Consider the following 16,676-nt stretch of genomic DNA (forward strand, 5'->3'; position numbering starts at 1 on the left):
TCTGTGTACCCTACAAAGTGACCACCATGACGAGTATAGTTACCATCCAACACCATACAGTTGACTCCCTTCACTCATTTCATCTGACCCACAACCCTCTTCCCCTCTGGCAACCACTAATCTGATCTCTGTATCTGTGAGTTTGTTTTCATTTTCTTTTGTTTGTTTTGGGTATTTTTTTTTAGATTCCACATATGAGTGAAATCATATAGCATTTGTCCTTCTGTGATTCATTTCACTTAGCATAATAGCCTCAAAATCCATCCCAGTTGTGGCAAATGGCTGCATTTAATTATTTTTATGGCTGAGTAGTATTCCACTGTGTATATTTACCACATCTACCAACTCCTATTTTTCAAATCAGTATGAACCTGACTCTAGTATAAGATCATCTGGTGATGGAGCCAATAGAAGCCCAGATATTCATTTCCTTGCCACATAGATGGACACTGGCCACTAACACAATGTTAGTGTTAATGAAGATGTATCTGGAACAAAGACAGAATAGGGAGTCCACCGAGTGAGGGAAATGTGGATTATCTGGGGCTAGAGTGATATGGGTTTGTTCCTTGTCTTATGGATCAGGAAGAGTTGAGGGACAGCTCCAGGCAGTACTTGAAACACTTCCCATTTTAATCTGCTTTCTAGACCACTTTGCAATAGAAGGTGTAGCTCTGACTCCTGCCATGGCTATATATTCTGTGTCTTTCCAGAGGCTAACATTCATACAAACAGCAGAGAGAGATGACAAGTACATTTGTAATTATTCACGTACACCAGAGTGGCGGATGCATCTGTTATTAGGCTGCTTTCATGTTAAATTTTTCATTATTATGACATTTCAGTTTGGCATTTTAAATTTTCATCTTTGTCCCTTTTCATCTGTTACATTTTAGTGACTCAGATATCCCACATCAGAACTGTGTTAGATATGAGGGAGATAAAAAAAAAAAAACCAAACAGACATAATCACTGTCCTCAAGGGTCTCACAGACTGGGACAGAGAGAAAAGCTCAGCCCTGAGACAGAAGGAACTAGCCCAGCGAGCCAAGAGCCTTCTTTACTCCTCTGTTAAGAGATAAAGCAGAACCTGCCTCAGGAAGCTTAGGGTTCCATGGATCCTCCCAGGCAGCAGGCAAGACTCTGAAAGTTCTGTGATACACTCAGGTGATACAGGTTCTTTGTGTTTCCGGGCTATGTTCAGATCCTCAGATTAAAATAGCTCTCCTTACTGTCTCCCCTTAGAGAACAGAATTGTCATTTAGAGAGCAGCAACTGGAGGGAGGAGAGCCACCTGCTATGCAGAAAGGGCCAAAGAGGTTTCTGTGAATTGAATTAGTACCCCCTCCCCCAACAGTACTGCGTAGTGACTTAAAAAGAGAGTCTGTGGGCTCACAGAGGGACCTGTCTTAAATGCGAGTCTACGCAGGACTGTCTGACTGCGTTTGAACCTCCTGGTAAATAACTTGCCAATACCTTTGATTTATTGTTATCCTTTTTATCTTGACTACTTTGTCGAAATGCCATTAGAAGTTCTAAGATTTCGCTCAACTGTTCCATATCTGGGGATTCCTTTTTTAAGAAAGATGAGATTTCCAGGCAGGATAAAAAAACCTTATGTTGGTCATCTGGAGCCTTTGACTTGTTTATGTCCATTTGTTTTTAGACAGAATTTGCAGAAAGACAACCTATGTATAAAACATACACATGTCCTAGCCCAGTCATTCAGGTGTAAGTCAACATCTGCCACGAATGTTGGTCCACACGTGCCGTATTGACTGAAAACATATCTCTGTATGAAATTTAATTTAAGTTGTGCAGTTATAATTGTTAATCTTTCTGTGTTAAGTCAGGCTATGCTCCCCTTCTCTTTCCTTTTAACTGCAATTATAAACAAATCAGCTAAGGGAGTTGAGCTCAGGCAAGAGAGGAGGATGGAGAGCAGGAAGTAGTCAGGTACATAAGCACTCATGAAGTTTTAGCATTGATTCATTTTTGGTTGAAACCCAGTACAAGTGTTATGTTTAGTTTCCCCTGCTCTAAAATAGCACTGTTAATTTTTTTTTCATTTGGTGAATTTTCACACAAGTGCTAATCACACGTTTCTATAAATTATATTAATTTAACTTATTTCCCTAAATGTTGTTCTGCAGTGTGTAGCACGGATGTTCTCAGATTCTTGGCTGTGTAAGCTTGTTGCAGTTGGAAGCGGAACAGAAACATCTGAAAGGCATTATTTGGATAACAGATGCATGAGCATCTGATCTCACCTTTTGCTCTGGTTCCTAAATCACAATTGTTCTTTCCCTTTGCATTCAGTCTGTATGCCCGGCTCCCTCCATTCTTTTTTTTTTTTTTTAATCTTTTTTTTTTTAATTTTTTTTTTATTTATGAGGAGAGGTAATTAGGTTTATTTATTTATTTATTTAATGGAGGTACTTACTGGGAATTGAACCCAGGACCTCATGCATGCTAGGCATGCACGCTACCACCGAGCTATACCCTCCCCACCCGGCTCCCTCCATTCTTGACATTGCCCGAGGGTTGTTTTTTTTTGGAGAAAGCATTGTCATCACACAAGTATCAGTTAAAAGACTAGTAAACTTCGGTAATTGTTATTTAATAGTTTACAGGAGGGTGACTACTTCAAATTTAAAAGACAAAGGAGATTGGTGTGGATTATAATGTGCCTTTTCTTGCCCCTAAAAAGGAATACTCATATTTATGAAAAATAACTTTTTTTTTCTTTTACAGAGTATGATTTCATCCATTGTAAATAGCACATATTATGCCAACGTGTCAGCAACCAAGTGCCAGGAGTTTGGGAGATGGTATAAGAAGTACAAGAAGATTAAAGGTAAAGCGACTTTTAATTTTGAAGCCTATTTTCAGTTCCTTAGGCCAATGAGTTGTTGATTCTTGGAAATGTATACTAATTTAGATATAATTTTTCATAAAGTTTTTGTATAATTTTTTATAAAGATAGGATTCTTTTTTAATTGGAGTTTAGCTGATTTATGTATTAGTTTCAGGTGTACATCAAAGTGACTCAGTTATACACATATACTTTTTTTAGATTATTTACCATTGCAGGCTGTTATAAGATATTGAATATAGTTCCCTGTGCTATAGAGTAAATTCTTGTTGCTTATCTATTTTATATATAGTGGTGTGTGTCTGTTAATTCCAGACTCCTAATTTATCTCCTCCCCTCTTTCTCCTTTGGTAACCATGTTTGTTTTCTGTCTGTGAGTTCTGTTTTGCAAAGAAATTCATTTATTTTATTTTTTTAGATTCCACATATAAATGATATCATATAGTATTTGTCTTTCTTTGTTCAACTTATTTCACTCAGTATGATAATCTCTAGGTTTATTCATGTTGCTGCAAATGGCAGTATTTCATTCGTTTTATGGCTGAGTAATATTCATATATATATATATATATATATACAGGCCCCCTTAAAACTAAGACATTAGAACCAAAGTAAAATTCTTAGCATAATGTGTGAAGTTTATAGTTTTCACAAGAGTTGTTTGTGAAGGCTAGGATCTTTAAAGATATTTTAAAGTGGTATATTTCAGAGAGGCATATCTATTTAAAAAGCTCAATCAATAAATCATTGTCCTTAATTTATTAATGAATATTTAAAGGCAGTCATTCTAGGTTAAATCAGCACTTTACGTGCCAATTAACAAATTGAAATGACTATGTGGTATCAGGACATCTCTGGTCAGAAATGGATTCTTGTGTTTATTTGGAGACAGTTCCAGAGCAGTGGTTAAAGCAGAGGGACTCTGCAGTCAGGCCGCCTTGCATTCAAATCTTGGTCTTCCATTTGCTAGCTGTGTGAGCTTGAACAAATTATTTAACTTCATTAAGACTCAGTCTTCTCATCTGAAAATTGGAAGCAATAAGAGTAAGTCACTGGTAGCTGTGAGGACTAAATGCATTAATACTGGCACGAAGTAGTCTCTTAGTTAACAATGGCTATACTACTGTAGCAATAATTAACAGTAGTAGTTCTGCTAGCAGTGCTACATTATATACGAAATTATATTGGTCCTAAATGTATAATTCTCTTCCGTAATAAATGGCATACTATGTAGGCCATCCAGCCCTTTAAATATATCAGTGATATTTTGCCTTTGCAAATTTGCCAGTGTTGGAGAAATTCTGCTGTTGCCACCCCAATTCAAATGCTATTCAATTCAGATGCTACCAGCCCCTGAGGGGATTTGGGGAATTTTTTGTAACGTAACAGGATGTTTGAGGATCCTCCGAAGTCCATATTTTGCATGATTATGACATCATCCATCATGTTTTATTATAGGTATTTAGAGCCTTGCCAATAGTTCACTGCCCCGTCTGAGAGGGTTAAATGAGAATTTATGGTGGGCAGGTAAAAGTAAAGGATGAATTTATTTGTTTTGCTGCCTGCCGGTTTCCTCTAGGGAGACAGAGTGTCTAAGTAATGCCTCTTGGCTGTTGAATATTTGAGAGTTGGTTTACGAGGTTACCTATTGAGGAAATGAGCTTTATATGCATTGGTGGCACATTTCTGGTTACAAAGGAATGAAGACATTTTATGCTAAATAGATAATTTATAAGGAAAGTCAAGGTGTTGAACTACCCAAAAGAAATTAAGTTTACTGAAAACTGAATTAAGATCCATTTCTTTTCAGCATATTCTAAAATTCTTAGGACCTCCAGTTTCTGGTTTGGATATTTGCTTTAGGATGTTACTAATATTAACTCTTGTACAGGATAAGATGGATAACTCCTTCTCACTATAAGATATGATCGTGTGATTCAGAAGTGTTTCTTTTCTGTGAGTGTTGTCTCCAAGTTTTTCTTTTAAGATTAGATTGTTAAAGTGCTTGACTAGTATCCTCTTCGGCTAAAATCAAAAGAATTTCACAGCTTCAAGGTCATCTGTTAGATCCTATTTACTTGGTGTTGTAAGAGTAAGGAAGAGAGAGTCCTTTTATAATAGGCTGGAGTATAATTCCAGATTCAGAAAAACTGGAAACCCTTCACTATTGTGTTTTCAGAATTGCCACTACAGGATGTGTGTGTGTGTGTGTGTGTGTGTGTGTGTGTGTGTGTGTATCTGTTCACACACACATTAGCACTTATGTCTTCTACTTTTCTCCTTTCTTTCTTAGAGATTCAGTTCTCCAAGCTCTATTTTTTTCTTCAAGATAGTAAATGCACAGTTAAATCTTTAAGTGCCGTAAAAGCAGACTGAGACCTTGATTTCAATCAAGGAGGTCAAGGATCCCCACCTGAAGAGGCTGCCAGACACTGTGCACACATACTGTTCAAAGAGATGGAGCTAGTCATTGCTGCTGGAAAGTGTGTGTGTGCATGTGTGTGTGTGTGTCAGTAGGAGGAGAAAAGGGAAGGTTAAGGTATGTGTGAAGTAAACACAAGCTGCCGTAAAACAGTTCAAATGGTGTTGATTCATCAGCCAAGGGAGTGGGAGGAAAAACAAAGAATTCTTGACAGGTATAGTGGTGTACAGAAAATAAACACCCCAGAGAAGTGCGTTTTATTAACTTTCGACCTCAGAGAAAAGGAAATGTTGGACCGATACAGGCACGTTTCATATGATAGAAACTTTATGCTATGAATAGATGTCGCTGTGGGAGTGCGTATCTAGTAGAATCCATTTCTCATGAGAAAGCAGTGATTTTTGTTTGCAGAATTTCTATTTGTGTCCATCCATTTTCAAAATGAAAAAAAGAAGTAATGGATTTCAAATCTGGAAATGAGGAGTAGCAAAGCAGGAATCCTACCTAAGGGCTCTTCCTGAGAGCTGGGGAGCCAGTTCTGTGTCCTTTCCTGCCTCCTCACTCCCCACCTTGTTTCCATTCTGAAGTTACCAATTTATACGTATCATTGCTGATACTCAGTGTAGAAGAAATCTCAAGCTGACTTAGTGATGTTCCAAACTAAATTCGGGCTACATTGTTAAATATGTTTCTTATTATCTCCTAATGTCTGTTTTAATAAAACAGTGGGAACTAAATGGTTGCTTCTTAATCAAAACCATGATTTCCTAAACATAAGCTATGTGATTCTGTTACAAATTGCCACATATAGATCTCCTAGGTCAATTTTTTTTCTCTTTTCATAGAAATAAATAAACAGTAAAATAATTATATACTCTGAAAGATCAAAGTAAATATGACTAAAACCTGGCAAAAATAAAAGTCTACTGGAAGGATTAAAAAAAAAAAGATCAGATTGCAAATTCTATAGTTAATGCTTAAACAAATATGAGAAAAATGAATAATCAATAATTTGATATCATTAGAAACAGATGGAAAAACTATATACAAATGGAATTGTCTAAGTTTTGAAGTAAACATTTTAATGTGCATTTTTTGAATTTGTTGCTATTATAGCTAAACTATTTATACTTTATTCTTTAAAAGTCCTACGTTGGTTTGGCTTAGCATGTTAACTTTATTTTCCCCAATGATCACAGCAAAGCACATTCTGTTTACCTTTTTTCTTTAATTTCAAAGACAATCATAGTTGACATAGACATATTTAAGTTAACATTAGTGTTAATTCAGGATAGATGGGGAGACAGCTTGTATACTCTGGTTTTAAAGTCCAGAACCATGAACCTGCTTCCCAGCAGTTTTTGATATTGAAGAAAATGAAGTGGTTGGATGGGGTAGTTGGCTGGTTTAGATGGCATTTTTTTAATCGCTGTTTCTCTCATACTATAATTGTGTCTGGCCTAAATTTTACAATGTAGAGCTCATAAACTCCCAGATTTAAGAAGAAAATGTACATTTTGTGGAAAAGCAAAAAACCCAAAAAAGACCAATACTAATAGTTGTTTAATATGTAGGAGTTTTTGTGTTAGACAAAAGGATAATCCACAGGAACCTAGAAATGTACAAGTTATTACAGAATTACTTGCAAGAATTTGGAGGATTATGTGGGATATTTACCCATCAATTTTTCTTTCATAAGTTCTACACATTTTAATGAAACACTTATTTTTTTAACCTAACTCTTCTTTTGTGTTAAGTCTATTTAGACATAAACTTGCCCCATTATTTTTATGAAACTAAGTGCAATTATGTGCAACACTATTAGAAATTGTACTATTACACAATCTACTTTTGTAGGAGATCTTATAAGAATAAGAAAGTACCATAACAAAGAAGGGCTTGTATATTTTAAATGTTTCTTAATTAAAAACTAATAAGTTAAAAGCAAATAATTTTACATTTAAACTGTTTTTCATTTGGCACCAAAAGCAAAATGAACTGTCGCCTTTGGTCAGGTCAGTCTCAAGCATTTAATATGTCACAAGAATTAAGGGGTCAGTGAAAGTTCACAAAAATCTAGTGGATGTCACAAAATTATTTGTGTCGTAAAATAATACCACTAGGGTGAATCGACCTAACCAAACCCCATATTTTGGCCAGAAAGCAAAATTATCTTCATCACTTTCCTTTTCTCAATCATTGCTCGAGCCCCCTGATTGCTAGTTGTCTTAATTTTATTTGTTTATTTGAGCTTATTTTGCAAAATATTAAAAAGCTGGGAGAAATGAGGATTTTAAAAACCAGTGTTACTTCCCCAAGCCTGGTTTGTTCTAGTAATCAGTACTTTATCTGACCCTGTCTGATCTAGTCTTGCAAGATCAAACGTCCAGGCCAGCAAGCAGACAGTAAACAAAGCCTGTGAAAGGGTTTCAGTAAACACAAAGATTAGATGTTGAATGAAAATTAAACTCCTTGAACTAGTCCTCTGTACTAAAGTGGTTAAGTGGGTTGTGATTAAAAGAAATAAGTAATTATGATCATTATAGCTGAAATGATATAATGTTACCACATTTAAAGCACCTCTTGTACCCAAAAATGATTGTGTCATTTACAAAGTGGTGCCTCGAAGTTGAATAGAGAAATCAGTGTCCCCTGACCTGGTTCCATAAGGCGGCCCTTGCTTAGCCTTGGTGGTCAGGACAATGCCTTTAATCAACTGCCCTTACTCTGCCCCTGCTGTTGTTTAGCTCTGATGAGGTAAAAGTAACTTAACTTATGTCTCCTGAATTCTTCCAAGTCACGAAAGAAATTTGCTTTCAGCTTTGGATCAAAATGAAGGTGTTTGGCAAGGAAGTTTGTCTGCCCTCTGCCTGTATTGTACCTTGCTTTGACAACATCAAATCCTTGAATTTTATGTAAATATTAGATTCATGGAAATAGAAACATCATTTCCACAACCAAGCACTTTCCATCTTACTGGTTTTCCAACATTTGAAAGAGCCTTGTACATTTACAGTGATGTACATTTATCAATCGATCCCCTTACGCTACCTGGCCTTCTGATCAGAAGCTTATTGGCAGTGTCAGCAAGTGAAGACTGGTGAGTGAGGAATGCCTTGGACCCTAAGCTCAGGTGTGGACTCAGTCCTTACTCGGATCTTGAGAAGCTCATTCTAGCTGTTCTGGTAGCTGCTTCATTAGCTTGAATGTGTTTATTCCTAAATGTTTACAGAATTAAAAACAATCATTTGTCAACAATGTGGTTTGTAGATTAAAAGAAACAAACTTGCAGTCTTCTCATTTATACTCTTTATAAGCCGTTTTAAATATATGTTTTTTAAAAAAGGATGGAAAAGAAAAAAGGATCTGCTCTTCGGACTCCTTCCTTTCTTTCCCCACCCATCCATCCATCCATCCATCCGTCCACCCGTCCACCCATCCGTCCATCCGTCCACCCACCCACCCACCCATCCATCCATCCATCCATCCATCCATCCATCTATCCATCCATTATATGTAATTACTATTTGAAAGAAGTATAAGACACAGCTTCTGGTTTCAAAAAGCCTATATTCTCTATGAAATAACTAATAATATAACATAATTTTATTATCATTCAAAAATTAAGTTGAACATCTACTGTGTATATCTGGCAAGATTTTAAGTAGGGATCATTACACAGTCCCTCCTTGTAAGAAGGTTACAGGCACAATTAAGTGAATAATTTTAATTAAATGAATGTTTAGTGAGTGTCTCTACTACAGGATAGTCAGTGCTAGAAGCAGTGAGAGACATTCAGAAACATGTAAGATCTGGTTCCCACCTCTGGTTGTGTGGCCCTCGACCTGGTAGGGAGGTGGCCCTATGAGTATATCTGGCAAATACATAGCAGTGGTATAAACTGTTGCAGTGGAAAGGTCCATAAATTCTACCTGCTGGGTGTCAGGTTTGGTGTAGATGGGGGTTAATTTGAATAGAAGTAGCACATGAGTTATATCTTAAGGACAAATAGAGTTTTCTAAATAGCAAAAGGAAAAGAAAGAATGTTTCAAGCAACTTGCAAGTTCATGAGTATAGATGCAGAGGTTCAGAAGCAGGATGTGTTTAGGAAATTTTGGGTGGTTGTTCAGTATGTCTAGAATGACTGTGTGTTTACTACGATACTATAATATAACATGCCCAGAAGGGCCAAGATTTTTCATTGGTAAAAAGGAAAAGATAGAGCATGGCTGGGTGTGGGGTTGATGGTTACATCAAATATTGGTGAATGAGCAGGAACGTTTGGGACCCGACCGTGGAGATCATTTGTGTTATAATGACAAAAAATAAGGTTGGGAAGGTAGGGATCACACCTTAGGGAACTCTGAAAGCCAGTTGAGACATTTTGAAAATCATTGAAGGCTTTTCAGCAAGGGAGTGAAATAATGAAAATGGTGTTTGGTTTTTTTTAAACATCCCCTAGAAGCCATGTAAAACTACAGATGGATGTGAGTGTGTTTATGACAGGAGAGGAGACAAGTGGGAGGGAGAAGGGGGATGTGTGTACACCCTGGAGGATGCAGGTAAGATCGAGTCTATTGCAGTGATATGTGGAAGTGAAGATGGTGAGGGAGGTGAGGCCTCGGCTTTGGTGGCAGGAATGAGAAAGAGAGAAATGATTAATGCGATATGTGTGTGGGAGGAGAAAGGAAAATCAAAGCAGAATCCAAGATTCTGAGCTTAAGTGACTCTTGATGGTTTTGACAGAAATAGGACAATATAAACTGAGAGGAATTTGCAGATGCTTCAGTGAGAGTTGGTGAACTGGGTAGAGATATCCACCAGGCCATTCAAGATGCGGAGCCAGCTGACCAAAAGACGGGACTGAAGAATAGATTGTGGAGCCAATTTTTTGGACGAAATAGTTAAAATGCTACTAAAGGAGGAGTCTCTGAAGGAGAGAGTGAGAACAGGAGGGGGCTGAAAGCTTTGAGAGGTAAGAGGGATATAGGTAAGACGACATGATTAGGTAGAAAGTGAGGTTTCATGGAAGCCAAAGGAACATGGGTTATCAGTGGAGAAATGTTATCAGGGGTGACAGGAGGAGAAGAGGTGACTGGAGGCTCTTAGCTTTGGCTAAAAGGGACCATAATGACTTGGAGGAATGAATGGAGGAATGATTGGAGGAAGCTATTTCCCTGTAGCGTGACAACTATGTCCATCTGAGATGGAAAGTGGCAAGGAAATGGGGGTAGCAGATACTGACTTAGGAGGAAAGGCTAGAAAAACCGCTGGCTGCAGCATTAAGTTAAAGTCTAACACATACATCCATCCCACCTGAAGTCTCTGCAGAGGAAGAGGGGTGATGAACAAGAGTTCACAAACTAGGAAGGGGTGGAACCTGAGGCACAGATGATGCTTTGCCCGTGAAAGAAAGAGAAATAGCTGTGTCTTCTTCAGAACCTGGAGGAAAGGAAGGGAGATGGAAAAGGAGATGGGTTTTGGAGGTGGAGTGAGTGGCAAAGAACGAGGCAACTCATGCCCCGTGGTAGGGGTGGGCTGGGATGTCGTGATTATCTAGCAGTGAAGGAGAGAGTGGTTGGGATGGGGCTTGGTGAGGAAACCCCCTAAAGTGGGTTCTGGACCAACTATGTTTGGGAACCAGTGAGAGAAGCGGGGAGTTGAGCTCAGGTGACATAGTTAAGGGTTGTGGTTCAGGTCCGTAGTTCTTAGCTGTTTCTAACCATGTGCTTTAGATTTCTCTTAGTTTCAGATTTCCCTTTGTCTTGCCGAAAAACAAAATTAAGAACTCAAAACCAAAGATAGACCCCCGTGGTGCCTGATGAAGAATCTAGAGTTTCAAAATGAGAGCTTTTGTCGGTGGACCAGGGAATTTATTTAAAATCTGGTATGACTGTGGTGACACCCTCTTATTTGAGGGAAATCAGTAGGTTAAAATCAGAGAATTCTCTCGTTCCTTAATCAATTAAATAAAAGCTATTACTGGTTTTTCCTCAGAGGATTTACAAAGTTAAAAGCTGAACAGCCCTTATGTTTGTAAGGTGCTTGAAGCTCTTAAATACCAGTACTATGTAAGTTGCTAGGACTAACATGGTAATTGTCTCTGGTAGACAGTGTTTAACTAGCTGTTTGCCTGACTGGTGTGAGGCTTTCATTTCACCCTTTGCAAGAATTTGAGATTATCTGACCTTGGACTCCTAAACTCCCAAGGAAATAAACATAAATCTAGAATCAGCCGGAGCACAAGTCAAACTAGTTCCACCTTTCAGGCTGTCACCTTTTAAATTGCATATTCCATAGTAATTTTGACTCTTGAATAATCTCCCTACTAGATCAACAATTCCTTGAAAGAGCTTCTGTGGGACTCGTCTATTTTGTGCCCTCCTTCATCCACTTTAGGGCCCTATGAACAAAGGACTTCAAATATTGTAGATACTTAGTAAATGTTAATAAAATTGAATTTAATATACATGAACTTATTTGAACATATGTACTTAGAACAGTTTTATTTTTGCTCATATTATATTGTGACTAATCTTATCTTCTTATCTGCTATTGGATGTCTCAACTGAGAGAAAAAAGAAAATCTTTGCTTGTTTAATTCATATTACAAATGTCCTTAGCAAATTTAGTAATCGGTTAAAATTATTCTGTTAATTAGTTATTGAACTAAAGATTTAGCAATTGTTAGTCAATTCCACTAAAAGAGACAGTAACAGCTTCCTTAAGTAAAAATTAGAGACCATTTATGCAGCCTAAGAAAAACATCTCTTTGAAGTTTTTCCAGCTAGTTTATTGAGTATTTTCCTTGAAATAATGACCCCAAATATTTAAGTCCTATGAAATCAGAAAGAATGGCCAACGAAAAAGAATGATTTATGAGTGGTTTCCTTGATTCACTTTTCTTTAATAGGTTGAATTAAAGAACTAATACACATAGCATGCTCTTGAACAATAATATTAAGTTTCTGAAATGTGATTTTTTTAATCATGTCTGAATTCACCCCTGAAATTATAGTTTTAGATTAAAACACAGAATAAAAAGTAAGATATTATTAGATATAAGTAGTTTTAACCTATATAGAAAATTATAGGAATATTTGAAATGATCAGTGTTATCAAAATTATGATAAGGCATTGTTTGAAACCAAAAGAGACAATAATGTTCAGATGCAGTAAAGGTGGATAACGCTCACGTTTTCTGTGGAAAATAATGGGTCCTATGAGCTTTCATTGTCAAAAAACAAAGGTGTCCAGATTCAAGTTGCTTTATGATAGATATATATGCTTTTGTGGATCTTGATATGATGGAAAAAGGAAGTTGATAATAAGGGAAAATATACCTAAAAAAAAAAAACAAACATCGTATGGTATTATCACAGTGCCTGCTGCTATACTTCGCTTATGGGGCTGGAAGCATTTTCCTTCCAAGCCTTGTTTTATTAGGAGTTAACAAGTTGGCTCTGAATATCTTGCTCTAGGCAGAGGCTTTGCAAGCAAGTTCTCAACCCAGAGACAGATTCTCTTTAACAAATTTAGAGGAAAAAAAAAATCTTTAGGTTTCATAGTCCTAAAAGACTTCGCTTAGCTTTTTTTCCCCCTTTTGCCCTTCAGCCCTTTCAGACTCCTAATATTTTCTTTAATTATACTTAGTGAACTCTTCTGGTTATAGTTTTGTTTTTAATTTCCAATGGTGTGGGATTTATATCTGGTATATATGGAATATTGGCTTTAGCTCTTAAAATCATGTCTGTCTATATTTGTGTTAACAGAAAAATGATTTTTATATAACAAACTGACTTTGGAAAACTACAGTTATTGACCAGGAGAGAATAAATCAGAAGTATTTTCAGTGATTGGGCATGCTCAGTATTGGCAGACAGGATGCTGTTCTGGTTTGTCAGGAAAATTAGTGTTATGTTTACATTGTAAAAAGAAGTTAGCTCAGTGAAAGACTTTGGGTGAACAGTAGGGTGTTTAGTGTTAATATGTAGCCCAGTTCAGAGAGAGGAGTCAAAATAAATATCAGGTTGAATCATATGAAATTGCCACTTTGGTGGGTCAAAATTGTGTGTTGCCAATATCATATGGTAGTTCAGTCTTATATGATTTACCGTGATTGCCTGAGAGTTTCAGGTTATTAGTGTTATGTGAGTGTGCACACACCATTTTATTTTTTGTTGGTTACCTGTTTCAAAGAAACACTTCATATTTTAAAGCGTTTATAAAGGGTACTTACAAAAGCTCTCAGTTGTGTGATTCGTGTCTTCCATCAGTTGGGTGGGAATCCACGCTGATGACACTCATTTGGGGACAAAGCTTTTTGGCTGCAAGAAAAATAAAAGAATGGGAGGATTCATAAAAATATAGTGAGTGTGAATTTGTGTTCCAGATGACTGGAATGAACTGCTAATACACAACAAAATAGGGATTAAAGGGAGCTACGTTTTATCATCAAGTAGAAATGCATTGAAAATCATAGGTGGATGTTACAGGCCCATCTGTGTATATCAAACAGTTAAATTGTCTGAAGCAAAACTATAGGTGGAGTTCTTTCAAGCTAGTATTATTCAGTACAGTCTCTGTAGGGCTGGCCTCATTCCTGGTACGTGATAGGTGATTAATAAATATTTAGCATACAAATTAAAACAATAAAAACAGCCAAAGTGAATAATCTGTTTCAGAGATTAACTCGTTCAATTGTTGAGGAATCAGTCATTTCTTCACTTTTAAGAACTGACCAGCTTCTGCAGTCTGTCACATCAGGAAGGTTGACAGGGCCTTGACTGGAGGAACCAGGTTGAGCTGTCACTGCTCAGATAACTCCTCCACACAGCACATCACCTGTGCACGTCCGTACCACATGTGCACACATGTGCACACAGCACATCACCTGTGCACATCCGTACCACATGTGCACACACACATAAAATAGAAACCAGGACTCACCTGTGGGAAAGCTGATTCGTTCTGGCTCTAAACACTAAAATCATTAACAACCACATTCCCCAAGCTGCGCAGTTCAGCATAAGCAGTGGAACAAAGGTTTTAAGGCCCTAAAGACAGGTTTGAATTCTGTTACTTCCTTTAATAGGTTTGTGACATTGATTTTTTGGGTTTTTTTCCTGAGCTTCAGCTTCTTCAATAAAGTGAGCATGCTAATATCTATGCCACACAATCGTTGTGTGAGAATTGAATGGCAGTGATATATACACGGTTTGGCCCAGTGCCTCAGCTACTACATAAATGGTAGAAGGCTTGTTGTTACCTGCAACGCTAACACATTTTAAGAGATGTATTAGCAAGAAAAGTATGAAAATTTCTACGCTTAAAATAAAAACACTTTTCTCTAAAGTAAATATAGTAGAAGTTCTTGTGAAACATTTAAGTCCTGAGAACTTAGCTTTGAGTTACACAGAAGAGAAAAAAATGCTCATTTTCACTGGCCCTGTGATTTGTTTATTATGCTTATGAGGCTAGAGCCAGTAGCCCTAATCAGTTCGAATTTTCCTAAATATTTGTCTACCTTTGGACTGCTATTCCACCTCGATCAAGTCATCTGACTTCTCTGGTATTAGAAAGGGTCATTATCCTTAAAATTGGGACCCAAGATTTTGGGGTTAGGGTTGGAGGAGCAAGGACCTTGGGGTGGAGCTTTGGAAGTTCAAAGCAATTAAATGCTCAAGAATATCTTCTTCCTATGCTCAAAGGTTTGGGTACCCATTCAAAATGATCTGTTTCATTGGGAACTTTTCTACCAAGAGTGCCAAATGGACAGCCTACGTCTTACCTTTGTAGAATGAATCACTTCCAGAGTATTTTCTGAGGCTGAAGGAGTCACAGAGAAATACACTATCTTTTTATTTTATTTTATTTTTTATTTGGCTTATATTCTACTATCCAGGGTTTCCGGGATTAGTTCTGGGGAATACTAGAGTGGTATCTTATTAAAGAATCCATTAACACTCATTCATGCTAATCTGTTTACATTTGCATAAGCATCTTAATGGTTTAAGGAAAAAATCCATAGGCCAAAAATTCCAGAAATTTTTAAGCACAATGCCTTTTACCTAGTTCATTGCTTTCCACTCATTATAACTATGGGTAAACCTCAGGGCTTATTTCACAAGGGCAGTTGTGTTAAGGTTTACATTGAAACGCTAAGTTCATAATTCTGGAAAAAATGATCAGTCTTTTAAGCAGTATTGACAGACCAACGTGCAAGAACCACACTACAACTGCTGCCATTGCCACTGTATAAACTACCATTATTCTTGTTGCAATAGGGGTTCCACAAGGAGAGATGTCTTAGGAAAGTCTTAAATTTTTGCCAAAGAGTCAAAAAGCAGAAGCAGGTATTCTGAGAAAGGGAATTGTTTTTAAAATCCTAGCAACACAACTCTTTAAAATGCGATTAGGTAAGTAACTTGGAAGGTTGCTTTAAAACCAGTTGACAGGTGATTGTCCTCATTTTACAGATAATCTCAAGATCTCCCAGGTAGTTAGTTGGCACTCAGGCTTTAAAAGTCCCAGTTTGCTCTTCTTTCCACCTATCCTTTACCATCTTGCTTTGATTGGCAGACATCTCTACCAATCAGATGCTTCACCTCTTGCTCATAAATTCTCTTTAGAAAGTATACTTTGGGGCACTTAGTCACTGGAGTATATTAGTTGGAATATTGAAATTTTACTGGGTTTAATTTACGCAGCATATATAGCAAATAGATGTAATAAAAATAATGAAATCTAACAGAGAAGCACTAAGCTAAAGAAGAAAAACATGTGTGTTTCTTTTAGTTAGAACGTTTTTGATGCCTACTCACTCCCTGGGAAATAAAAACAGCCATTAAACATTTGCTTTTTAAAAATACTGTGGGATAAACAACAAGGATTTACTATATAGCTCAGGGAACTATATCAATATCTTATAAAAACTATAATGAAAAAGAATCAGAAAAAAAAAGAATGTAGATATATACATATATATGTGTAACTGAATCAATTTGCTGTACACCTGAAACTAACACAATATTGTAAATCAACTATTTTAATTAAAAAAATACTATAGGAGGACACTTTTCTTCTTTCTTTTGGTTAATGTAAATGTAACATGTATACATTTAAAGCATATTTTATTCCTTAAGTTTTCTTTCTATATTTTAAATTCATAATAATTTTTGAAACTTAAAGCTATATTTGTGTAGCATTCCTATAAATTTAAAGAGTTGTGAGATTATGTCATTTTATTTCTCATCTGTTCTCTGTCTCCTGATTCGAGGGTCAAAATATTGAGAAGCTGAATACAACATATGCCTGCGTATACCATGAAGCATGTGATTTTAAATTAACAATGAATTCTTTTAAACTGTAGGGATTTAT

The 16,676-nt window shown here is 36.8% G+C and overlaps 1 protein-coding gene across 4 annotated transcripts in view; it reads left to right on the plus strand.

Moving 5' to 3' along the window:
- The window catches only part of SATB2 (SATB homeobox 2), a 179,764-nt gene that overhangs the window by 82,816 nt on the left and 80,272 nt on the right, over positions 1-16,676 (plus strand). For all 4 annotated transcript variants that reach the window (XM_032480114.1, XM_032480113.1, XM_032480116.1 and 1 more), the window contains one exon: positions 2,755-2,857. In XM_032480114.1, coding sequence (XP_032336005.1) covers positions 2,755-2,857 — 103 coding nt within the window. The remainder of the gene's footprint in view (positions 1-2,754; positions 2,858-16,676) is intronic.

The sequence above is a fragment of the Camelus ferus genome, chromosome 5, assembly GCF_009834535.1.
Source record: "Camelus ferus isolate YT-003-E chromosome 5, BCGSAC_Cfer_1.0, whole genome shotgun sequence".
Taxonomy (NCBI): domain Eukaryota; kingdom Metazoa; phylum Chordata; class Mammalia; order Artiodactyla; family Camelidae; genus Camelus; species Camelus ferus.